Consider the following 26899-nt stretch of genomic DNA (forward strand, 5'->3'; position numbering starts at 1 on the left):
CCTGAACATGTTTTTGTTATGTTATTCTTCATATTCACATTCACATATGTACATCTGCGCCGCACTTAGATACACCGCACGGAGATCTCGCACATGCGCAGGAGCGAGATGCGAGCGGCCGTGAGGATCCCGTGTATCCACGCTCGCCGCATGAAATCTCGCACATGCGTAGGAGTGAGATGCGAGCGGCCGGGAGGATGGCGGTACAAGAAGCATACAAGGTACAGAGCAGGGGGGAGGCATACAAGGTACAGAGCAGGGGGCGGTATACAAGGTACAGCGCAGGGGGGGCATATGCCGTGGGTTACATCGCAGCTCTCAGCTGCTGGGGATACAAGGCAATAGCCCGGGCTCTCTCTGTTGATAATTCAGGCGTCCCGGCACTGCAGCGCCCACCATACCCGGCGTATAAGACGACCCCCGACTTTTGAGAAGATTTTCATGTGTTAAAAAGTAGTCTTATACGCAGGAATATACAGTAGATATATGGGAAATGTAAAGTAATAACTATTTTAGGAGGTATCACTATCTGTTTTAAAAGCAGAGTAATTGTCCATGCTCCTTTTTGTGTACAAAATGAAATATTTAGACTCAAATTGACCACTGTCATTATGTACAATATGACGAGAAAACAATCTCAGAATGGCTTGGATAAGTAAAAGTGTTTTAAAGTTATCACCACATAAAGTGACACGTCAGATTTGCAAAAAATGGCCTGGTCCTTAAGGGGAAAATGATCCCGGTTCATAAGGGGTTAATGTGTTTTTGGTGAAAATTAGAGATGGCCTTGTGGTTCGCCCGGCGGTCATTTCGCGGCGAACTTAGCTCGTTTGCGATTCACCAGACATGCAAACATATTGCGATATTCGCACGCGACATTTTTTTTTGCATATCGCTGAACTTTGACCCTTGACACATCTATTGGGTGGGACAGGACAGCCAATTGAGACATTTCAGCACATGGACACACCCCCTACCCTATAAATAAACCCGATCTGTCAGCCATTTTACACTTCCGTCTTTTGCCAGTGTAGGGAGAGGTTGCTGTGTGGAGCAGGGACAGACTGTTAGAGACACCAAACGCTAGCTAATAGGGCCACAATAGTCCTTTTCAGGATTGGTATAGGTGTGCTATCGATAGGTGTGATATACTGAGGGGTGTAATATACATATAATATACTTTCTAACATGGAAAGTATATTATAGTGCATTTGTATTGTGCAGCAATTGTGTGCGGTTTTGCTGCGATACTGCAGCTATACAGAGGGACAAACGCTATTGGAACAACTAATTGCAACTGGTGTGATATACCAGTTGCCCCCAAAAAATCTGTTTGAGGCAAGGGGTGTGATATACCTAGAATATAATTTCTATATAGTGCATTTGTATTGTGCAGCATTTGTGTGCGACTCTACTGAGATACCACGGTTATACATAGGGACAAATGTTATTGGAACAACTAATTGCAACTGGTGTGATATAGCAGTTGCCCCCCAAAAAAACTAATTAAGGGGTTCTATATACCTGCTTCCACAAATGCTGCTCTTCTATAGGGACTTTGTCACAGGGTCATTTTGAAAATGACAGGCAGAGGAAGAGGCAAGCCATTCCGCAGGGGTGGTAGGGGTTGGGCAGGTGCACCAGGCCGGAGCCTAAGCGGGAAGTTGGAGAAGGTGTGTGCGATTACGTCAAAGGACGCACCAGAGTTGGTTGAGTGGCTCACTCAGCCTTCTGCTTCTGCACCCTCCTCATCCTCTGTATCTGCACCCTCCTCACTCTCTGCTGTGTGCACCCCCAAAGACACCACCACCATAGCCCCTCCACTTGAGTCAGAGGAATTATTTTCCCATCAATTCCCAGACCTTACCGATGCGCAGCCATTCTTGGCATCGGATGAGGAAGAGGAGGTAGCAACGGCTGCCACCCAGCGGTCTAACGACAGTACCCAGATCAGCCCAAGGAGGGTGGTCCCCGCTGTTGCTGCCTACTCCGAGATCTCTAATGTCAGTGGTGGTGAAGGTGACGATAATGACGTGTCGATGGATGGCACGTGGGTGCCCACAAGAGAGGAAGAGGGGAGTTCAGAGGGAAAGATGGAGCAGCAGATAGGGAGGAGAAGGAGGAGAAGCAGGCAGAACTCGCAGTGCACAGGAGGCAAAAAGCAGACTGCAAATGTATCTGCAGCGAGCCATTCACCATGCACAGCCATATCTTGCGCTCCCGAGACGCCGGCACATGGCTCCCCAGTGTGGGCTTTTTTTTAACTTGTCAGCTGCTGATAATAGTGTTGCTATCTGCAGCCTGTGCTGTCAACGCATAAGTCGCGGTAAGCCCAACACTCACCTAGGGGCGAAGGCACCTGGCCTCCCATCACCGAGCCCAGTGGGAGCAATGCTGTCAGAACCCACAAAGCCACACTCCTGGTGCTCCACGTCCTGCCTCTTCTCCTTTTCCTTCTCTTTTCTCCTCCCATTTGTCCTCCACTCCACCTTCCACCGTGCTGTCGTCGCGTTTATCTGGCACAAGGCATGCTTCCGTGGCCCAAATGTTCGAGCATAAAAAAATGATGACGCCGGATAATCCTCTTGCCCAACGGCGGACCGCTGGCTTGTCGGAACTGCTAGCCCGCCAACTACTGCCATATAAATTGGTGGACTCGGAGGCCATTAGAAAATTTGTGGCCATTGGTACACTGCAATGGAAGGTCCCTGGAAGGAAATATTTCTCCCAGAAGGGCATCCCAGAGCTATATGGCCACGTTCAGCGGCAAGTGAATGTATCTCTGGCACACAGTGTCAGTGCCAAGATACATCTGACCACAGACACGTGGTCTAGCAAACACGGGCAGGGAAGGTACATAACTTTTACTGCCCACTGGGTGAACCTTCTGACGGCCATCAAGCATGTAACCCGTGGCACCCGTGTGGATTTGGTGTTACCGCCAAGGATTGCATGCAGGCCTGCCTCTTCTTCTCCTCCTCCTACCCCATCCTCCGCCTCCTCCTCGGCTGACTCCTCCTTCTCCACTGCTACCGCCTCTTCCGCTGCACCCCCCAAGCTCCTCAGAACCTATTCGACGTGCCACGTGAGACGTTGCCATACTGTGCTGCGGGTGTTGTGCCTGGAAGCCAAGAGCCAAACCGGTCCTGCAATGCTTTCAGCTTTGTGGTCACAGGCCGATCAGTGGCTAACCCTGCTCAATTTGACAGTTGGTAAAGTGGTGTGCCACAACAGTGCCAATCTGCTGAGCGCGCTGAAACAGCGCAAAATGACACACGTGCCGTGCATGGCACATGTCCTGAACTTAGTCTTGCAGCGATTCGTTGCCAAATACCCTGGGGTCCAGGACATCTTGCGGCAGGCCAGGAAAATCTCTGCCCATTTTAGAAGATCTTACACTGCCATGGCTCGCCTTGCAGATGTTCAGCGGCGACACCGCTTGCCGGTCAGAGGTCTGATTTGTGACTGCCCGACGCGCTGTAACTCCACCTTGTTTATGCTTGATAGGCTTCTCCAGCAAAAACGTGCCGTTAACGACTACCTGTACGAACTCTGTGGCAGGACAGGTTCTGGGAAGTTTGGTTTTTTTTCACCGCGCCAGTGGCTGCTCATGCGCGATGCATACAGACTTCTGCAGCCATTTGATGAGATCACCAAACTGGTCAGTCGCAGCCAGGGTGCCATCAGTGACATTGTACCGTACACCTTCTTTCTGGAGTGCGCATTACGTTGTGTCATTGGTCAAGCCGTCGAGGAGCAGGAAGATGAGGAAGTCGCAATGCTGAATGAATTCCCGGGGGGGCTACTCCATCTGAGACAAGTCAGCAGGAGTCTGAAGAGGAGTCAGAGGAGGATGGTGCCTTGGGGGAGGAGGAGCAAGAAGAGCAGGCTTTAAACTTTTCTGGGATTCCTGGTGTTGTCCGTGGATGGGGGCAGAAGACCAAGGACGACATTCTCCTGGGCGATGAGCAGGAACCAGGCCGCTCCACTGCTTCCAATTTAGTGCAAATGGGGGCCTTCATGCTCCAGTGTTTGAAGAGGGACCCCGTATAAAAAGCATAAAGGAAAAGGACCAGTACTGGGTGGCAACGTACTTAGACTCCCTGTACAAACACAAAATGGCGGACATGTTACCAGCATCACAGAGGGCTGTCAGAATGCAGCATTTCCAGGCCTTGCTGCGAGAGATGCTGCATTCTGCTGTTGCGGGCGCTGGCAGAGGAATTTACACCTACAGTGAAACAGGTGCGGGTACCAATCCTACCGCGCCTGCAAGAAGAGGGCGGTTTAAAGATGTGTTGGTCACTTCGGATATGAGATCATTCTTGCATCCAACCAATCGACAGCCGCCCTCCGGGTACAGCCTCAGGGAACGCCTAGACCGACAGGTGTCCGACTACATCGGGTTAACGGCCAGTGTGGACGCTCTGAGAAGCGAGAAACCCCTGGACTACTGGGTGTGCAGGCTTGACCTGTGGCCAGAGCTGACACAATTTGCCATGGAACTCTTGGCTTGCCCCTCGTTAAGTGTCCTGTCTGAAAGGACTTTCAGCGCAGCAGGGGGGATCGTGACCGATAAGCACACTTGCCTAGCTCATGACAGTGTCTACAACCTCACATTTCTAAAAATGAATGAGGCATAAATCTCAGAGGAATTCAACATCTGTGATAACCACGTTTAATTGAATTTCCTCATTACAGCCCACAAATATCTGCCACCACCCAGAAAAAATAACAGTCCCTGTCTTAGGGTAATATAGAGGCATAAAAGGCCTTTTCTGTCCGGTGAATACCTAATGTTTGGGACTTTGGAGGAATTCAACACCTGTGACAACCACATGTTATCAAGTTTCAACTATTATCATTTGGGGTTTTTGTTAGCCATGTTTTTAATTCAATTTTATATTTTTTGTTTTTTTAAACATATGTATTTGACATGTATTTGTACTGGCCTGCAGTAAAATTGATATCCAATGACCGTCTAATATACCTCCAGCCACATAATCACTTGATGTTTTCTGTCAGGTGAATGCCTAATTTTTGGGGCCTGTACTCCCGTGGCCTAAAATAAAAAATGTTTAGGCTCCAGTAGGCCACATTTTTTGACAGTTTCTCTTTAAGACCCTTTTTTGTGGGAATTTTGCCATTGATCCCCCTATGGTATGTCACTGTGCATGTTGTGGGACGATTTGTGCACTTCTTATAAGTATTTGGTGGCTGCAATAATGACATGATTTTTCAGGTTCGCCTGCCATTAAAGTGAATGGGGCCCGCCGCGAACTTGCGGCTCGCGAACATTTGATCACATTTGCAAATCGTTCCGGCTGATGTTCGGTCATCACTAGTACAGATTTTCTGTTTATTTAAACAATCCCATTGAATTCTATGGGGAAAACCATTCTATATAAGGTGTGGAATCATCCAAACAATTGGCATCCTGTGGATGCTTTTAGTTATGCAGAACTTGACTGGTCTTCTTAGTAAACATTGCCCCACACATGGATTCCAGTATGTTGTTTCTATAGGAGATGCATCCAGGCCCTGATGACAGTAAGTCTACTTTTACACTGGCAGTGCAATCTCTGGATTAGTCGAATACGGCCCATGGAGTATAATGGGAACCGGTGTGGATTCGGCAGCATAAATGCAGGGATTCGGCTGGACAAAGATTGGTATTTATGCCGAGGCGCAGCCAGTTTCCCGACAAATCCCATTATAGTCTATGGGGTCTGGTAGGCACGCGTCACTTTCCGACTATGCCGGATCCAGAGAACTCTAGCCAGAACAACCTGCTGGATTGATGTGCCACATGTGTGAAACTAGCTCGAGAACCCAAACATCCCTCCGCCACATAATACAGCAGGATTATAAATGTCAGGGAAAATTTGGGGGAGCCTGTTACAGATTTTGCATCAGGTCCCAGCTGCTTCAAGCTATGCCTCTGATTCCTCGGAGTGGAGTTGACTGTAAACAATATTGTCAGCATGCAGAAAAGAGAACATTAAAAGTGCATTAGTAGAAGTACTAGTCCATTACATTTCTAAAATATATCACAGCATTCAATAAGATATTGTCATAGTTAAGCGATGGAAGCAGACGCTAGATAAGACTGTGACTGGTGCTTATATGAAGACACAGTCTCTATGGGATCATAACATATTCACAAAGATGAAAAGATGCTTAGGCTCATGAATTATGAACAAGTAAATGTAATAGAAAGCAGTAGAGTCAGTGTATGACAGTAGAGCGCAGAGAGGAGAAATCTACAATGTAATATGATTGGAATAATACCGCATTCAGTAAACAATTGTGATGCTTTACCGAGTCGCCAACGCAGAACAAAATATGTACATAGATGAGAAATTAGGGCTTCTTTATACAGGCCCATACAGCAGGCAGTCATTGGGAATGATAAAGTTTATTCCCGATCATTGACTTCTTCTTTACTGCATCAAATGCAGCAGTTTTGGCTCCTGCATGTAGACGAATGGTCGCTAATATGATCATTCATCCCAATACAGCTCCAAGGTACTGTGCTGCTAACAAAAGTAGATATTTTTTCTGCCACATCAAAGATGCAATCATTCAACAAACGAGATGCCCCTTGTCACATTTACAAGCACCAATTATTAGGAATAAGCATTCACAGGATTTTTTGCTCCCAATAATTGCCCCAATCCAAGGTCCATGTAAAAGTTGTGGTAGGGGCTGAGGTGTACATTGGCGTGGAGTCAGGAGGGATGCCTATCACCCTCCAAGATCTATCTGGCTGAACTGTGCCTGGAGCCAGTGCGGGGTAGGCCTGGATAAGTGGGCCACCCAAGTTTGTGGAATGAATGAAAGATGGGTCGGGAGGGTGGGGCATGAAGCAACCGTCCTCAAGGTGAGGACGCGTGGGGGAGATATAGTCAGCAGCCCCTCCCACAAATGCAGGCTGTAACCAGCCTTAATACTTGTGGTAGGGGCTGAGGTGTACATTGGCGTGGAGTCAGGAGGGATGCCTATCACCCTCCAAGATCTATCTGGCTGAACTGTGCCTGGAGCCAGTGCGTGGTAGGCCTGGATAAGTGGGCAAGAAGACTACCCACGCTGTAGGAGGGAAATAGTTAATTGAACCGACCGACACGGGAGGTAACAAGGGCACGAGTGATTCAGGCCGGAGCTGGGCTGTTAAATGACCTGAGCGACCCGGGAAGGCACTGGGTAGTTAGTGACGTGACGGTCCAGGTGACGGCGGAAGAGCAAGCCTGGGCGATCCAGGATGTGAGAGGCAACGTGGGCCTGGGCGATCCAGGATGAGAGAGGCAACGTGGGCCTGGGCGATCCAGGATGAGAGAGGCAACGTGGGCCTGGGCGATCCAGGATGAGCAGAGCGAGCCTGGGCGATCCAGGGAGACAGGAGCAGAGCGAGCCTGGGCGATCCAGGGAGACAGGAGCAGAGCGAGCCTGGGCGATCCAGGGAGACAGGAGCAGAGCGAGCCTGGGCGATCCAGGGAGACAGGAGCAGAGCGAGCCTGGGCGATCCAGGGAGACAGGAGCAGAGCGAGCCTGGGCGATCCAGGGAGACAGGAGCAGAGTGAGCCTGGGCGATCCAGGGAGACAGGAGCAGAGCGAGCCTGGGCGATCCAGGGAGACAGGAGCAGAGCGAGCCTGGGCGATCCAGGGAGACAGGAGCCGAGCGAGCCTGGGAGATCCAGGGAGACAGGAGCAGAGCGAGCCTGGGCGGTCCAGAGAGACAGGAGCAGAGCGAGCCTGGGCGGTCCAGAGAGACAGGAGCAGCGCGAGCCTGGGCGATCCAGAGAGACAGGAGCAGAGCGAGCCTGGGCGATCCAGAGAGACAGGAGCAGAGCGAGCCTGGGCGATCCAGGGAGACAGGAGCAGAGCGAGCCTGGGCGATCCAGGATGACAGGAGCAGAGCGAGCCTGGGCGATCCAGGATGACAGGAGCAGAGCGAGCCTGGGCGATCCAGGATGACAGGAGCGGAGCGAGCCTGGGCGATCCAGGACGACAGGAGCAGAGCGAGCCTGGGCGATCTAGGACGACAGGAGCAGAGCGAGCCTGGGCGATCCAGGACGACAGGAGCAGAGCGAGCCTGGGCGATCCAGGATGACAGGAGCAGAGCATGCCTGGGCGATCCAGGATGACAGGAGAAGGGCGAGCCTGGGCGATCCAGGACAACAGGGAAGACAGACAAAGGCGTATACATGATACCTGAAGAATTCGGGAAGCTGATGAGCCGCTACTTCTGATCAGGAGGGCTGAATAAACGACAGCACCGCAGCCCTGTTTGTTATAAGAAAAGATTGCCCAAAATGGTACATTTAGGAAACCAGAGAATGGCACCGCAAAAACCCCCACGACTAAAACAACATTCATGGAGTTAGCTACCCCGGAGGGGATAACCTGTGTTGCACCTGGTAGCAGCAGTGGAAGGTGCAGTTTCTGGTTCCAGTCGAGGAGGCAGAGAGCGATTGTGCAGCGATTAAAAGGCACTTGTGGGAATAGGGGTCCACTGGAGGTTCGAACCTACTTAACCTGGGCCAGCGGTAGCCTAGACGATGGGAACCAGAATCGCAGATCCAGACCCCGCAGCAGCGTCCGCAAGGCAGCACCTTAATGACCACACCGGTGTCTGGTCTCTCCGCTGCGTTCCTGAAGCTTCTTTCCTCTTTTTCCTTTTTTTTTTTTTTTTTTTTTTTCGAAATGGAGAAACAGGCCGGCCAGCCCTGTGCCTGCTAACCATGGCTTCTCGGCTGGAATGTACTGCAAAATAAATAAAAAATAGAAACAATACATGCAATTATACCTGATTACAGTTGTAGATACCCCCAGATCCGGCGTACTAAAGAAGAACTGCACCAATTGGCTTTAATATTATCATTATTCTTAAACATCGCTTTAGGAGAGCAGGGAAGAGAAAGAAGATGCGGGACCGGAGGACCGGGCGGGGAGCAAGAAAGGATGACAGAGGCAGAAAGGGCCTGGGCAAACCGGGATGACAGGCAGAACGGGCCCGGGCGATCCAGGATGACAGAGGCAGAACGAGCCTGGGTGATCCAGGATGACGGAGGCAGAATGAGCCTGGGCGGGCGAGATAAGAAGCGTGGAAAACGACCCAAGTATAGACAACATGCAATAATCAGCACCCAGGTGTAACACGGCGGTGCCACACGCATGTGCACAGGAGGGCGGCGGGACAGCTTGTGCCAAACCTGAGCATGCGAGGACGGCACTGCAATGGTGCCAGACGCATGCGCCCAGGAGGGCGGCAGACACAGCCGCCAGACCTGTGTGCACAGGAGGGCGGCACCACGCTGCCGCGCCATAAACCAATGCACCGGGGCGGAAAACATGGAGTGATGCACAAGCACGGAACAAAGGTAGAATTCGCAAGAGCAGTCTATATTTAAAAGAAAACATTTAGAAGGAAATCTTTAAAGGAAATAAACTCTTGGCACCGAATCAGAAACCCTTTTCCAGAATATGAATGTATTGTTCAAAATACAATTACTTTACTGTACTGACGGGATGAAAAAATGCAACGTTATTATCAGTGCAGAAAATGTTTTATCCCAAGATGGCTTGCTTTATAGGCCGGTTTAGCCTTCTTGTGACTAATGGACAGAGAAGGGGCGTTCACACTCCGGCCATTTATATCCATCAAACACGGCGGCCAACCTGTTGTACCCACGATTGTGGTTGTGGTGGGGGGTGACCATGCGGACGAGTGGACTGGGGAACAGGGCCCCCCGTCCCAAGTCGCAGGGAGAGCAGGGAGAGCAGGAGACCCAGATGTAGGAGCAGGTATCGGCGTGCGTTCCACGCTGGAACGCACGCCGATCCGACCACAAGTAGCCCGGAACATGGGACCCGGACAGGATGCTACGCGACACTGATCAAGTAAAGGGAAACATTGGTTTTATGGTATGCCCCTTAACCGCCTTTGAAGAGAACTGAAGGGCAGTGAGATATTAATACACAAATCTCTGAAAACTCCCATTATTTAAAGCTTACTGCAGCTCTGAGTTCATCTATATTTTATGTTCTAAAATCTATTATAACCATGGCCATGGTTTTATAGAAAATGTGCTCACGCATTACACATACCGGACCAACACAAACATCTATAAACTGAACCCTTACCCAGCATTTCCAAACAGTGCTGGTAAGAATGATGATACATCGTAGTCTGTGAACACGAAGGGCTATGAAATCAGTTTGGTGAATCAGCTGGATGGAAATATTGAGAGGTTTCCTAGAAAGTAATCCGTTGTTTATACAAGATGTTTCACATTCTGAAGCCCAGTTGTGACTGCCTTATAATGCAATAAATACATTCACTATCGAAGCAAACTGTTCAAATGCAGGTGAAGAAAAGTATTGTACATTACAATAGGGAACCACGTGACCCTTGAGGAACCTGTCCAGCTCTGCTACGCCGCTGAAGACCTGAGGCGCAGGGGGAGCCGAGCGGAACAGTCCGCCCCCACCTGAAGCGCTGCAGGCGCCGGACCCGCCGAGGACCAAACAGACCTGACAAGAGGAGGCTCCCCCGGGGCTGGAGGGAAGAGAGAGACCGGCCGAGCCCGGCCGGGCGATGGACGAACGCTGCTCCCAGCCGAGGCAGCCCAGGGAGCCGAGACTCATCCGGAAGTGACGCGACCGCGAACCGGAAGTGACGGGGCGGGACGGAGAAAGCCTGCATGAAGCAACCGTCCTCAAGGTGAGGACGCGTGGGGGAGATATAGTCAGCAGCCCCTCCCACAAATGCAGGCTGTAACCAGCCTTAATACTAGTTTACAATGCAAAAAAATAAAAATCAACAAATAAATAATGAATAGGGATAACTGTATCTGTTATAGTAAGGATCCCAAAGCCAGTCCATATTACACCTGCAAGAATCAAACCGCCTGCAGGTCTGCTGAAGAGAACTTAGAGATCTCCATAGGTGAGATGGATGCTGTCTAATAGAGATAGCCAGTTCGCAGTGTTCGCCAGCGAACAGATGCGATCTGCCATCTTAATTGACAAGTCCGGCGAGGCACAGGTAAGTCCTTACCTGTGCGCGAGCCGGTCTGAAATGAAATGCGGTCTCCGGGAGCAGGCAGTTCCGAGAACAGCCCCCGGAGGCTGTTCTCGAAACTGCCTGCTCCCGGAGACAGCATTTCATTTGAGACTGGCTCGCGCACAAGCACAGGTAAGGACTTACCTGTGCCTCGCCGGACTTGTCAGTTAAGATGGCAGATCGCAGTGTTCGCCAGTGTTGGCCATCACTGCTGTCTAATAGGAAGCCTGAGAATGACCAAAATTAGAGTAAATGAGACAGTGATATTTTACAGGTTTTCACTTTTCTAAGGTGGCTAAAAAAGGGGCAGGGCTTAGCGGGAGTGGGGGAGCCTTCGGATTTACTATAACGTTCGGCAGAACCTGACATAAGTTATAGCTCAAGATTCGAGTTTCTGGCGCATGGGGTGCTAGAGAAGTGCCTAATTTATTAAGAGGCATCTGTGTCTTAATAAATTTAAGCCTATCTTACTCCAAGAAATAGGGAATACACTAGCTATGGCACAACTTCTTAAATCGGATGGGTAAATGGCAATACAAACAGGAACAAATAATCACACACATGGAGCATACAGGTAGCGTGATGTGATCAGAGGCCAGAGGAAGCGCAAGGTGCGCGAAACGGCCGTCGCCAGCTGAGCACTCAGCACACACGCCTGTATCCGCCCCAGCCTGCTGTTACCTTGTACTCGTCTTTTCTGGATTAAAGACATCTTTTTGCTACACCCGAGTGAGTGCCGCTATCATTTCTTCTCCATTGTTATATACAAATAATCACACACAAGGATTAATAGAGAATCAGGGGGAACCGTCTGACACTTACAGCTCAATGAGAGAATCCAAATCACTGAAGATGTCTCTTGGCAGAGTCCTTATATTGTTATTGGCCAGGGAACTGGAAAAAGACAAGAAATTGAGCATGAGTCTCAACTGCTGAAATTAATGAACACAGACAAAGTGAACAAAACCAAGCGGAATATAAAAGCAGATCCCTGGACTTACAGATGGGTCAGGTCACGGAGGCCTCTGAAAGCATGTCTGAAAATAGTCTCTATTTTATTTCCTTCTATAAACCTAAGAAAAAAGACAATATTATAGAGAAGGTACATACTTATATTTTTCATCAGTAACAGCAGTCTGCCACCAAATAGAACCACAGGCATTATATAGAATATAGGGGTGAGCGATATGGCCTAAAATCTATATTGCGATATAATTTTTAGCATGTGCGATATGCGATATATATCTCGATATATTGTTTTCTATATTTGGGGGGGGGGGGTTAAACTTTTTTTTTTTTTACTTTTTATTTAATAACTATTAGCCCCCTTAGGGGGTAGAACCCTTGTCATATTCACCCTAATAGAGCTCTATTGTGCACACAACAGCAGGGAGCTGACCATGGCAGCCAGCCTCTCATGTGCCCCCCAGCCTCTGATCAGCCCCCCAGCCTCATGTGCCCCCCAGCCTCTGATCCGCCCTCCAGCCTCTGATGCCCCCCCAGTCTCTGATTAGCCGCCCAGTCTCTGATTAGCCCCCCAGTCTCTGACCAGCCCCCCAGCCTCTCATGTGCCCCCCAGCCTCTGATCAGCCCCCCAGCCTCTCATGTGCCCCCCAGCCTCTCCCTCTTATCAGCCCCCTCTGGTAACTCAAACCCCCCCCCTCCCTCCCCAGTATTAATCATTGGTGGCAGTGGCCACAGGGTCCCCCTCCTCCCCCCCATCATTGGTGGCAGTGCGCCCCCCTCCCTCCCCAGTATTGATTATTGGTGGCAGGGGCCCACTTCCCCCCCACATCATTGTTGGCAGCAGCAGTTCCGATCGGAGTCCCAGCAGTGTAATGTTGGGGCTCCAATTGGTTACCATGGCAGCCAGGAGTCACGCTACTGAAGTCCTGGCTGCCATGATATTTCAGTGAGCAGCATTATACTCACGTGCGCCGTGGCCGCCGGGTGCTCTTTCTTCTGTCTGTGCGGCGCATTGCTAATGCTTATAGCATTAGCAATGCGCCGCACAGACCTATGAGAAGGAGCGCCTGGCGGCCACGGCGCACGTGAGTATAATGCTGCTCACTGAAATATCATGGCAGCCAGGACTTCAGTAGCGTGACTCCTGGCTGCCATGGTAACCGATCAGAGCCCCAGCATTACACTACTGGGATTCTGATCGGAACTGCCGCTCCGTGGTCATATCGCAGTCCGGCGATATAGGCGATATGCACAAAATCCATATCGTGGCACAAATTTATATTGCATATCGCCTATACCGCCCACCCCTAATAGAATAGGAGCTTCAATTCCTGAACATAACATATTTTTTATGGCTTCTACCCAGCTGGGTAGTAAGTGAAGTGCCCTGGACTCTGTAGCAAGGGTAATTTGGAGTACTTTGTGGACATTTGCCCCTATTGCTACTACACAAAGCCATCAACTCCCTACGTTATTGCACTTTGAAGGGTTAACTTGCACCCTGATTTATGCTGTTGTGTACACTTATACTGTTTTGTATGGTTGAATTGCATTTTATATGTTTATTGTAATCCTTTTTGTTCATTTGCACATTTATTGCACTGTATTTGCACTGCACTGTGGAAAGGGTTAATGCATAGTCAGCTAATACTGAGAAACTTTGGGAGTCTATGCACTGAGAAGTTAGAAATCTTCCACAGTTATTATAAGGGACTATGCAAAGTTTTGGAGGGAAAGAAAAACAGATACAAACTGCTTAGTCATTTCCATAGATTTGTATTGAAACTCTATACAAGTCTATGGCAGACTGAAACTGCAACAATGTTTATTTTTGCACTGTATTTTTCCAGCATAACCCCTCACACTGGAAAGTTGTAGTTCAGCTAGAAACTGTATAAAAAAGAGTAGTAAGAGACCCTAGTTGTCTGCAAATAATGATTGGGGCTCAGTAGGAGAGACTGTACCAGAATGGACTAGTGACCAGAATAACATGTTGAGATGGGGATAATCTGTCACAGACTCTGTGACCAGGAAGCCAGCTGGAAAACTAAGATACAGATCCTGGGCCACCAACCCTTTGGCCAGGGTACCAACCTTCTGAGAGAAAGAGGGACATTTACTGTAGCTCAGGCCTTCCCTCAGCACAAAATCTTCTTCTGCCAGGGAGATTGGAGAAGCCAGCTCAGTGCATTGCTTGTATTATTTAGCACTTGAGTTCCCCAGTAAAGAAGCACAATGGTTTACCCACAGACCCTGACTCTCTGGACTTATTTCCCAAGTCCACAATGCCTTACAATCCCCTCCAGACAGCAACAACATGTTATACCTTGACTGTGCCAGGGAGACTCAGCAAAGCATTAGGACCATCCTAAACCTGGCCACTGAATAGGAAGAGCTGGAATGTTTGTTTGGCATGACTCTCTACATGTAATAGCATAATGGTGGTACAGAGTGAGACAGCAAAATAAAAGCCAAAAGATCTTTGTACTAAAATGGGCCAAATAGCTTTGGCTGATTGGAACAACTTGTAGCCATCATGGACAAGCACAAAGGCGCTCATTGTGAGCTTCACAGCCTAAAAGCAAAACTGATTATAGCACCTTTAATTTGTGCTAGCAACCACATCCTTCTATCTTCCCATCCCTGTGGTTGTTACTGGAAACATAAAAAGTCTCTGGGTGATCCAGTGATCCACTTCACTATTATTGTGACTTTTCTCTGATTAATAGATCCAGAGACACATTCTAGCCTATTACAACCAACTCTACCATTAACATTATTTTCTTTTACACTATACAGTATGTCTCTCCAGCCTTGTTAGCATCAGACTGTGAATAAGGTAGCTCACTCCATCTCTCCCAGCAGGAAATAACAGCATGGTCATAAATGGGAACTTTTAATATTTTTCCTATCAGATAACAAAGGGGTATGCAGGTTGTCCAAACAATGTCTCCTGCAAATTTTTCAGGTGTTATATAGGGCTGCATCTCTCTGTTAGAAGAGGAAGAACTTAAGGGCTGCAGTAATTCATGTGTTCTCCCACTTTGTCAATATTGATAGGAAGAGCATAGAGCACTTCTAAACCAAGCCACAAGCAGGAAAGAACTGCCTGTAGAGATCATATAAAGTATTGTGTGGAGGCACAGATCTGGAGAAGGGCACAACAATGTATGCTGGACTGAATGTTCCCAAGAGCACAATGGACTCAATAATTCTTAAATGGAAGTAGTTTAGAACAACCAGTACTCTTCCTAAAGCTAACTGCCCTAGCAAACTAAGTAATTGGTGGATAATAGCCTTGATAAGAGAGGTCAGAACCCAATGGTCACTCTGGCTGAACTCCAAAAATCTTATCTGCATATGGAATAAACGTCAAGGTCAAACATCATGGTAGCACTTCACCAAACTGGGCTTTATGGCAGAGTGGCCAGAAAGAAGCCTCTCCTCAGTAAAAGACATATGAAAGCCCACCTGAAGTTTGACAAAAAGCACTAAAGGACTCTCAGACTGTGAGAAACAAGATTATCTGGTCTGATAAAACCAAGATTAAAGCTTTTGGCCTCAATTCTAAGTGTCATGTCTGAAAGAAACCAGATACTGCTCATCACCTGCCCAATACCATAACTACAGTGAAGCATAGTGGTGGCAGAATCAACCTTTGGGGATGGTTTTTAGCTTCTAGGGCAGGGAGACAGGTCAGGGTTGAGGAAAAGCTTAATGGAGCAAAGTACAGAGATAGTCTTAATGAAAACCTGATCCAGAGTGCTCAAACATCTCTGGAGAGACCTGGAAATTACTGGACACTGAGTCCTCTCCCAATGTGACAAATCTTGAGAGGATCTGAAGCGAGAAATATCAGAAAACCCCCAAATCCAGTTATGCAAATCTTGTGGCATCATACCCAAGAAGACTGGAGGCTGTAATCACTGCCAAAGGTGCTTCATCTAAGTAAAGGGTCTGAATATTTATGTGAATGCAATATTTTAGTTTATCCTTTTTAATAAATTAGCAAGGATTCAAAGAACATTGTGGCAGAATAAAACTTCATATTGACAGTACTACTGATAATAAAAGCTCCACAAAAGGTATGTTTGTCCTGCTATTCTCAGCCCCAACCTGTTCACAGTCCAGACTCCCTTAAAAGTTAATCTTAGATTGAGAACAGTACTTCTGCTGAGTTCTTTGTTACCAAAGTCTGCATAGTTACAAGCATTGTGGTTGGTTAATTCAAGGTGTGGAAGCCCCGCCTCGAGGAATGTCCCAAACCCTTTCAGGAATACTCACTGATATGCAGGCCTTACATAAGTCACATCCCTTTTTGGCCTGGGACAGTCTGAAGTTCTTTAATAACACTCTAACTAAGCACTCTACTGAGCACTGAAGACAACTATGTGTGAATACACAGTTAGGCTTCCAGCCTGCCTCTTATCTCCCTACCCCTGCCCCAAATCCCTATATGTGTTTCTCTGACAGCTCTGTAAATGTCTCTATTCTCTCTATTCTCTGTACATCTCTCTTAGTATCTGAGTGCAGGCAAGAGTGAAGAGAATGCAGCTTCCAGTGTATAGCACTGACAGAAAGTGAACAGTAACTCAGCACTAACAGACACAATGAGAAGATAGTGAGAGGAGTGGGGATGGAGCATTCAGCACTGATACTTACTCTCAGCCCTGAGCGCTGGAAGCCCATTCTCTGCTTTCTTCCCTGAGCTCAGTAACTAAGAGAAGTGCAGAGAAGAGAGACATGTACACAGCTGCCAGCAGTTAGCACTGGCAGCAAGTCACATTGGCAAGGACATAGCAGCGATAGTGAAAATTTAGCGAGGCAGGGGCTGGGGTACTGACAAGAGGCAGGCTGGTAGACTACCTCTATATGTCCACATAGCCATCTTCAGCACACCGAAGACAGACTGTCCTTAGCAATGCTCACTTAGAAGTCTCTTTATATCCCATTTTCTAGTAGAAAAAATAAATGTCCCTAATATTACAAAAGTGTTAAACAACTCCGGCCCTACACTATATTAAAAATAAACTGAGAAACAGATACGGTATACTGTAATAGTGTTTCTTAGGGCCGCATAAAATGTTCTAACAGAGCACATGATCAGAAGAGGATTACTTATAATATGCTAATTCAACTTAAAGGCTATGTACACCTACAGAGACAATTTTTTTTATTCATTTTTGGCTAAAAATCATATTTTCAATTGGCCTTTACTAAAAATATTGAGCCATTTTTTTACAAAGGGTTTACTGTTTTTCTAACTGTGTGACTGATACTTTCACTTTGTGTCAGCCATGTAATAAACCTTATCTCTAAACTACTGAGAGGTCATAAACACTTATTTAAGCCCCATTCTAATCAGTAAAATAAGAACTGAGCTATACTGAGTGTTTATAATGTCAGAGAGTGGAGATAAGGAGCCCGTCAGATCCCCAAATGACGGGAAAAGACAGAAAATCCACTGGCTGCTACGACAGCATCGCATATTGGCACGTTTATTTAATGTGATGTCAGCTTTTGGGTGGCAGGCTGATTTTTTTTCATATTTTCCATGGATTTATTTTGGGTTAAATTGTGCCTGTTTTTCAGTCTCTTGTTAAATTTGCTTTATGTATATGGCATTGCATAGCAAAAAAAAACGTAAAGGGAAAACAAAATTGAATTTTGTTCACTCCTGGGCAGGCAGAGAGATGTCAGGGCTGTGCAGTGGGAAGCAGGTGCCACTGCCTACCCAAAAGTGAGGAAAATGAGGCAAGAAATAACAGTGAGGTTCTTGATGACAAGTCCCTTTATACAATTGTAAAAGAACTATAAATACAAAAACATTTATTTAATGCAAAGAAAAATCACCAATTTTATAACCTGTGTGGTAATCACTATTATCCCAGTACAACAATAAACAGTTTTTATTCTCTTGTGATTACTACACAGTATGTTGTCTCACCATCAGCCTTGTTAGCAGGACTGAATAAAGTAGCTTTCTCCTTCTCTCTCAGGAGGAAGTCACAGCGTGGTAATAAAAGGACATTTTATAATTTTTCCTATGAAATACAAAAAGGGAGTGTGCAGGTCCTCCAAATGACATTTCTGGAAATGTTTAGGTTAGGGGAGTTTAAATACCCCAATTTATTTTTGCTTCTGTAGTAAATACTTGAAACAGGAGTTCTTCGCTTTTTGTCATGTGCAGTTTCTTAGTCAATCACATGACAAAAAAAGTGACCCTACTTATGGATGATGAGCTGTGATTGACAGACAGAGGAGCTTAATTTCGAGGTCAAAATTGGGCTTCAGATCTAAATTAAACTGAAATAAGATGAACTGAAACATTTCTATTCTTTGTGTTTCCGGCACCTTTAGATAGGTCACACATCACATGAATGGCCATACTACAAAGGCACATGCCAAAGGATGAAGAGAAACAAAATCAAACATATGACATTAAATGAAGCACTTACAGGTATTCAAGGTGAAAGAGACCAGCAAAGGCATCGTCTCGAATGACAGTAAATGAGTTAGAATTCAGCAAGCTGAAAATGAAGAGAGCAGGTTAGAAGCAAACCAGATTTTATGGTGCTCAGCATTAGCCAAGCAGAATTTATCGACTGCACTAGCAAAGGACTGAGAAGTGCAATATTCTGCCTATCTCTGCGGAGTCAATCTGCGCTGACTTCAACAGGACACATAGCACTAATGCTTTTAGGAAGCAGTTTGGCCGAAAACGTCGTAGCTTTAACTTCATGATGTAACAGGACACTTTGCATTTTAAATGGGATATTGGGAAAATATTGAGTAGAGTTTTGCTTATTAAGACTTTATGGAAGTGGAGAAATCTATTGGTGAGCACTTATGTAAATTTTATTACGACTTGATATTATGGCAATGATGATGTAACATTAAAAAGCCGGATTAAGGAACATTTCTATCTCTAGATAGATGCATCAGCATTAGGAATGCTTAAAGCAAACCTCCAGTGTGAAATAAATAGTCATAGCCACACAGCCTCTCATGTGCAATACCAGTGTGAGTCATTTCCCTTCAAAGCTAGGCCATTTGTGCTGTAAACCTCTCCATCTGCCAATAACAGGTAGCTGTAATCATTGTCTTCCATGCTACAGATATAGTGGGGATGCAGCCCGGTCATGGTCACTCTATCTACACGTCTGCTAGCTCCCATTAGATTTGATACTCCTCCCTTTCAAACTGTAGAGAGAGAGAGAGAGAGAGAGAGCGTGTCTTTCTGAATCAGAGCTGATGTTTCTGTGAGCTAAGCTGAGATCCATTCTCTGTTTATTTAGCCATGTATCTTAGAAGGGAGAAAGTAAAGGGCTGCAGTAATTGAAGCCTAACTTTTCCTACTTTATTGAAATGAACGGAGTGTGCAGCCTATGCCGCACATGTTATTGCACACACAGAAGGTGTATCTTCTCAAGGTATGCGTTAAAATACATTTTTATGATGTTAATATTTAAGTTTTGGATGCTTTGATGGACCTTATTTTTCTGAATTACACAGAATGTGAAGGGAATTAACAACCCTCTAAGTGCCATTTTGTGCTCAGATTCTGAGGCTACCGCAGTAGCATGCAGATTGAGCTAACTCATTGTGGAGAGCATGCAGCATGAATTAAGTGCCTGGCTAGAATTCTTTTTTAACGTTAATGTTACATTGGCAACACTACTTCTACAGGAATTTTTTGGGTCACCAAAGCGTTAACAGTTCTTATGTCCAGCTAGCCACAAACATCTATGGAAGAAGTTACTGGTTGGTGGCCACTAATAGGTTGCTGCCTTTCAGATTTGGGGCCATGAAATTGATTTTGACCTAGGCACCATCTATAAGAAATGACTATGTTTGTGAAGTATTCCCTCAACCAGTCTGGTTTCCAAAACCTTAACTGCTAGGCTAAGTGTATTCACATGATATTTAGCGCTTTTTTTTTTGTCATTTTGTGCCTTTTGTAATGTTAACTGAACACCTTACTACGCCAAAAGCTGTTGTAAATGAATATATTTAAGGTGCTACATCTTTTTGCATACAAGGCTTTTAGTGGTCAAGTGGTTTTCAAGATTAACACTGTTATTTGAGTTCTAAGCGGTTATTAAAATAAAATGTGGAAAAAGGCAATCCAAAAGGATAATAATAACAGCAATAATAATTATACAAAAAGCCAAAATCAGTACATGCAAAATTATAGCTGTTTAAACAAAAAAAAAACAGGCATACATTTCTTATGTATAAGCATATGACATCCCACAATTGGTTAGCCTTAAAAACATCTTATTTTATTGACTCATTTATCGTAGATTATTGGATTTTGATGGATTTATTCTACAACATTGAACTTGAGTGTTTTCATAAAATGACTTTTCTCCTCCAGAAATACTTAGTAAGTAGCTTCAGGTAAGTTTTAGTAATCTCCCCCTCATCCAGAGACATCGGTTGAAGCTTCTGGTCAGTGTAGCACAAAGCATAGCCCAAATCTAAATAGGGGTCTTTTGCTGGTATGGGTCAGGCTATCACCGCCACCTCCCCAATCATTTTGAGACATAATATTAAAGAGGTTGTCCAGCCTTTAGTGACTTCAGTGAGAGAAGCACTGTAGTAGTGAACCCTTTCCACTACAATGGTTGTCACTACAACCCCTCAAATCACTGCTACCTTTATGAACCCAGGTAGAGGTTCACCAAGTAATAGCAGTAACAGCAAGTAACATAACAGACGTTCATTTTCATGGTAGGTTGCTGTTCATACTCCAAGCCATTTCCTCCCCAGCTGCATTATGGCTTGTTTAACCATTTAAAGACCAAACTGCAAAAAACATATAAGTGGGTTACCCATGTCATACACAACATTACTTTTTACTAATCACATAAAACCTATCTACTTTTACTGTGTAGTTGAATCTCCCCATAAATGGTCTTGTCAGGCTGGGGAGATGTTGACTGACATGTTTTTGCATATTTTTCATGCACTGAGCCTTCTCCATGTGTGGCGGGTATCCGCTATATAAGACAGCGGGCACCCAACTGCAAAGACTGGGATCGGCGATGATGCCGATCCTAGTCATTTAACTCCTCAGATGCCATGGTAAATAGCAATCATAGTTCTCTGGGGTTAGGCAGAGGGAGGGGTTCCCTCTGCCTTCCTATCTGAGCCCCCTGTGGTGCTCAGGGCTCTAATCAGTTGCCATAATAGACTGGGGCCTTGGGTAAGTTCCCAGGTCTGTCAAGGCTAAGTGCCTGAAAAGCCATGCCCGAGGCACGGCTTCTCAGGTAAGGTCACAAAAAGAAGAAATAGAGGCAGCATCCCAAATAGTGAAAAAAACTCAGTGTTTTGAATTCATCAATAACAGTCAAGTGACTGACAGCCCAGATTCATGCAATGTTTCGGCTACTCCTTAGCCTTCTTCCTTCACAATTAATAACAGGTATCACTGCACCTGAAAATGTCCAATCTATCAAAATATAAAAATATTTTTTTGCTGTAACTTGAAAAGTAAAAACATGTGATACGCCATTTTTGGTCACCGTTTCTACCTAAAAAAAAATTGAAAAAAAATTTAATAAAAAAAAATATGTAACCCAAAATGGTGCCATTAAAAAGCTACAGTTCGCGACAAAAAAAAACAAGCACTTATACAGCTCTGTAAAAGTAGTGAAACACAACAAAACAATATAAATTCGATATTGCCATAACCATACTGAAGCGTAGAATAAAATAGTCATATAATTTTTAACACATAGCGAACATCGAAAAACAACCCCCCCCCCCCCCCAACTTTGCCATCTTCATTGTACAAAGAATTTTTTCCAGTACAAGCTATGGTAAAATAAACAATACCATAAAAAAATAAAAATAAAGAGTTAAGAGAGGACCCGTAACCTCTGCTGACATTTGTGTTTTAGTAACTACCTGCATTTCCCTTGTAATTGCAATTCTGGAGCATTTATACTTATGACTATGTTGTGCTGTTCCTTTATTATTCCTTCTAGAAGTTCTGAATGAATTGCTAGCAGTTTGCAAGGTCCACATGGGTGTCTGACTCTATCCAATCATTGCTGCCAGTGTCAGACTGTGCAGGGACACTTAATTGACAGACGCAGATGAAGTGGCTATGCAGGAACCTGGAAGGAGAGGGAGGAGCTAGCAGAGGAAACAGGAGGAGCAGGGTGCACAGCGTGGCTTGGACCCGCCCTCGGTGCACTGATCTGCAATTAAGCAATGGATGACTAAGTGAGAGGTATCATTACATTCAGCTGTGCTCGCTCTACAAGGCATTTTCTGGTGATAGAATTTCTGGTGATGGACTCCTGTTAATTTGATTTCTGTGATAGGCTTAGCACTTCTTTAAGAATCTGACCGATATAAAATAGCTCAGAATATAATAAATTGTAATCCGTTTCGCCCCCTAATTCATCATGATTCCCAGCTATGTACTTTGCATGAAGAATGCATTTAGTGCACACATCCGTTTTCCAAAGTGTTGATTAATGAGGTCCAGGCCGGGGACAATGCAGCGCTTTCTCTTATTCTGGATGGAGGTATAATAAATGTGAACTGCTGATTCCTGCAAATGCCACATCCGAAAAGCGTCTAATGTGAATTAACAGTGTGACAAATAGCATTACGTAGGTGGAATTAGAGTTATAAAGCTAAAATACCTCTCTTTACAGGAGACTTCTTTTACGTCTACCGGTTATGATTAATAATAGATGAGCTGTGTAGGTTATTAGGAAACAGCTATATGTTCTTCATATATTATCCAGCATTTGAAGGGATATATTTGCATGTGTACAGTCAGTGATCACGTATTACGGAGCAGAGGTGGACATACCGTATAAGCAGTCCGTACAGTTGCAGCGGGGCTCTCTAGGTAAGGGGAGGAACTATCATCTTTAAATATGCCTTTTATTTTATTGAATCAAATTGGTTCAAAATATTATGCTAATTTATTTAATAATTTATGAAGAAACAGAATGCCACAGGTAACCACACTGGAGTCTCACACTTTACCGTCCTCCTTCTATAAAGTACTGCCACATCTTGGTATTTTGTAGACACTGGTTTTATAGTACTCACCTGTTAAGAAAACAATATAAAACGCGGAAGAAACCTTCCAGGAGAAACTCGTGCCGAGACAGGTTCAGTGACCCAGTGGATCACTGCAAAGGGTTAATTTAATGCTAAGGAGTTAGAAGTTGTGATTTGTTGGTAAAGTATTCTTTTCCATACACTGGTTATGTTTGGGCAGCAAATAGTTAACACTGGCAGTCCTAGTTAGATTATCAGGAGACAGGCTGGACCTGCCCCCATGGCTTGTTTTGGTGGGAGTGTTTAATCATCAGAGCCATAGACACATGAGCTCATGAGACGTATGTCTGGGGAGAAGTCTGGTCCAGGGAATCTTCATCCCTGAGGCCGAAAGCTGCCAGAGATCAACCTAAGGCTACATGCACATGGCAGTTGTTTTTTGCGGTCCGCAAATAGCGGATCTGTGTTCCTGTTTTTTTTTTACATCCACTTCCGTTCCGTTTGTCCGCAAATTTTGTAGGTTGTGCTTCCGTGTGTCTTCAGGTTTTTTTTTTTTTGCGGTTCGCAAAAAAAAACCCTGAAGGCTGTAATTCTTGAAATTTAATATATACAGGTTTCCCATCAACCATCCGCAAAAAAAAAATGATGCAGATGACTTACAGATGGCTTCCGTTGGTCATCCGCATTTTTTGCGGACCCATTGACTTCTATAGGTCCGCAAACCATTTTTTGCGGACAAGAATAGGACATGCCATATTTATTTTGCGGACGGAAAACACGGACAGCGGACAAGAAATGGATGAGTCCACCGCATTTTTTACGGATCCATAGAAATGAATAGGAAACCATCCGATCCGCAAAAAAACGGAACGGAGGCCTCAAAAAACCACTGCCGTGTGCATGTAGCCTAATGGAAAGAGAACAGACATTCACAGATGGTAGAAAACCACTTCAGAGACCATGCCTAGAAATACAGTAAAGTATTGCTCATTTTTGGCAAAAGACTTTACTGCTTTGGTGCCCACCACACTTTCGAGACAGACTGGTCATCCGTACCAAAGATCTGCACCCTGCAGCCTGGGTATTGCAGAAAGTGTTAAATGAGTATTCCCATCTGAGACAATGGAGGCATATTGCTAGGATATGCCCCCATTGTCTGATAGGTGCAGGTCCCACCTCTGGGACCCGCACCTACACCGAGAATGGAGCAGGGAAGGTGGTGGCTGGAGGACCCCGGCTTTCCCCGAGTCCGACCACCACCAAGTGCTCTCCGCAAAGAGGGGAATAGGAGCACACCGCCCTTGTGCGGCCACCACTCCCAATAATTTCTATGGGGCCGACGGAAAAAGCTGAGCCAGTGATTGGCTATTTTCAGCGGCCCCATAGAGATGAATAGAGGGCGGCTAAGCATGTGCAGTACGCCCTCCACAACCTTCGGAGCTCCATTCTCGGTGTAGGTGCGAGTCCCAGACGTGGGACCCGCACCTATGAGACAATGGGGACATATCTTAGCGATATGTCCCCAATGTAAAAGATGGGCCAACCTCTTTAATGAGAACGGAAGTGTATGCCTGTTTGGAAAGATTGCAAAGTGTACTCAGAGTAAGGGCTCATGCACACGGCAGTGTGCATCCCGCATCACGGATGCGGACCTATTCACTTGAACGGAAGCATGGATTGGAACCTCACGGAAGCGCTACGGAGTGCTTTTGTGGTGTTTCTGTCCGTGCCTCTACACCGCAAAAAAAATAGAACATGTTCTAGTTTTTTATGGTGCAGATGGATCACTGACCCATTCAAGTTGAATGGGTCTCGATCGGTCCCGGCCTTCGCCCGGATGTTGCCCGTACATTGGGGACCGCAAATTGCGGTCCCCAATTCACGGAATGGCCGCACAACCGCCGTGTGCATGACCTCGAAGACTTAGGGAGGATTACTACTAGGGGTGAGCGAATCAACTTCGGATGAAACATCCAAAGTCGATTCACATAAAACTTTGTTCTAAGGGTACTTTCACACTAATGTTGTTGGAATCCAGCAGTTCCGTTGCCGGAACTGCCTGCCGGCTCTGGCAAACTGTATGCAAACGGAAATCCTTGTTTTCCGGATCCGTTAGATGGATCCGTCTCATCCGGTATCATCCGAAATAACGGATCTGGTATTTAAATTTTTTCAAAGATCAAAAGCGAAACCAGCTCCTCCTATATCCCGGCGCATGCGCAGACCGGAAATCTGGATCCAGCAAGGGGGCAATTTCAAGAACATCTCTATGGCATGCTGCAGTATTTTGTCCGGTCAAATACCGTAAAAGGGACGGTATATTGAAGGCGGCTGTGGGAGGGGGTGATGTTATTTACATGGGACTATATATTGATGGTGGCTGTGGGAGGGGGTGATGTTATTTACATGGGACTATATATTGATGGTGGCTGTGGGAGAGAGTGATGTTATTTATATGGGACTGTATGCTGATGGCGGCTGTGGGAGAGAGTGATGTTATTTACATGGGACTGTATGTTGAAGGAGACTGGGGAGGGGGTGATGTTATTTACATGGGACTGTATGTTGAAGGTGGCTGTGGAAGGGAGTGATTTTATTTACATGGGACTGTATGTTGAAGGTGGCTGTGGAAGGGAGTGATTTTATTTACATGGGACTGTATATTGATGGTGGCTGGGGGAGAGAGTGATGTTATTTACATGGGACTGTATGTTGATGGCGGCTGTGGGAGAGAGTGATGTTATTTACATGGGACTGTATGTTGATGGAGACTGGGGAGGGGGTGATGTTATTTACATGGGACTGTATTTTGGAGGGGGCTCTAGACAGAGAGGGATGGTATTTACATGGGACTGTATATTGGAGGGGCTGTAGACAGAGAGGGATGGTATTTACATGGGACTGTATATTGGAGGGGGCTGTAGACAGAGAGGGAAGTTATTTACATGGGACTGTATATTGGAGGGGGCTGGAGAGATGGTGTGATGTTATTTACATGGGACTCTATGGCGGAGGAAGGGAAATAGTATTTTTTACATGGGACTGTATAGTGGAGGGGCTGTGGAATTATAATTTCTGAGGGCGCTAAGCGAAGGAATATAACTACAGGGGCACTTCAAGGGAGAGCATTATAATAGGAGGGGGCAATATAAATACTGGGGGCACTGTGGGGGCATTTTAAATCCAGGGGACATTAGGCGTTCTTATTACTACTGGGTGCTCTAAAGGAGGGTCTTATAGATCTGCATTATTTCTACTAAGAGCGCTATGGGGGCCTTATTACTACTGAGGGGTCTGTGAGGGTATTATTAATACTGGAGGGCTCTTCTACTAATGGAGGCACTCTTGGGGAGCATTATTACGGTTGGGGGCACTGTAGGGGTCAGCATTACAAAGGAGGGCATTCTAGCAGGGAATTACTATTGGTGGGACTACGAGGAGCAGTATTACTATGGGGGGGGCTATCTGTACAACACTCATTTTTCTTCAGGATAGTAATTGGGGGTATTAGGGAGCAATGCGAGCAGCAGGAGAACACTGTGGGGTTGGGGGATAATGATAGAAAAGTGAGGAAGCTAAGATGTCTGTGTCACACTTTGCAGAAACGAGGCGGCTGAGAAAAGTTTTCTGGACTGAGTGGAGAAGATGATGACAGAGAAGATCTACATCAGAGGAGACATCACCTGGGAGGCCCTGGATGTGAGAGGTACTGTATGTGCTGCTGTATAGCAAGTACAGCAAAATGCGGTGTGCACGGGGAGGGTCGACTTCCCGGGGAGCACGGCAAACATGCTGAGAGATGGGCTAAAAAAAACTACAGCATGCTGCAGTTTT

The 26899-nt window shown here is 46.0% G+C and overlaps 1 protein-coding gene across 2 annotated transcripts in view; it reads right to left on the reverse strand.

Annotated features, from left to right (window-relative positions):
* LGI2 (leucine rich repeat LGI family member 2) overlaps positions 1–26899 on the reverse strand; it is a 59119-nt gene that overhangs the window by 9210 nt on the left and 23010 nt on the right. The window contains exons 3-5 of one of the 2 annotated variants that reach the window (XM_044283594.1): positions 18490–18561; positions 12067–12138; positions 11888–11959 (exon numbers count right to left, since the gene is read on the reverse strand). In XM_044283594.1, coding sequence (XP_044139529.1) covers positions 11888–11959; positions 12067–12138; positions 18490–18561 — 216 coding nt within the window. The remainder of the gene's footprint in view (positions 1–11887; positions 11960–12066; positions 12139–18489; positions 18562–26899) is intronic. The other variant, XM_044283678.1, reaches the window with a different exon arrangement.

This window comes from Bufo gargarizans, chromosome 1 (genome assembly GCF_014858855.1).
Source record: "Bufo gargarizans isolate SCDJY-AF-19 chromosome 1, ASM1485885v1, whole genome shotgun sequence".
Classification (NCBI taxonomy): domain Eukaryota; kingdom Metazoa; phylum Chordata; class Amphibia; order Anura; family Bufonidae; genus Bufo; species Bufo gargarizans.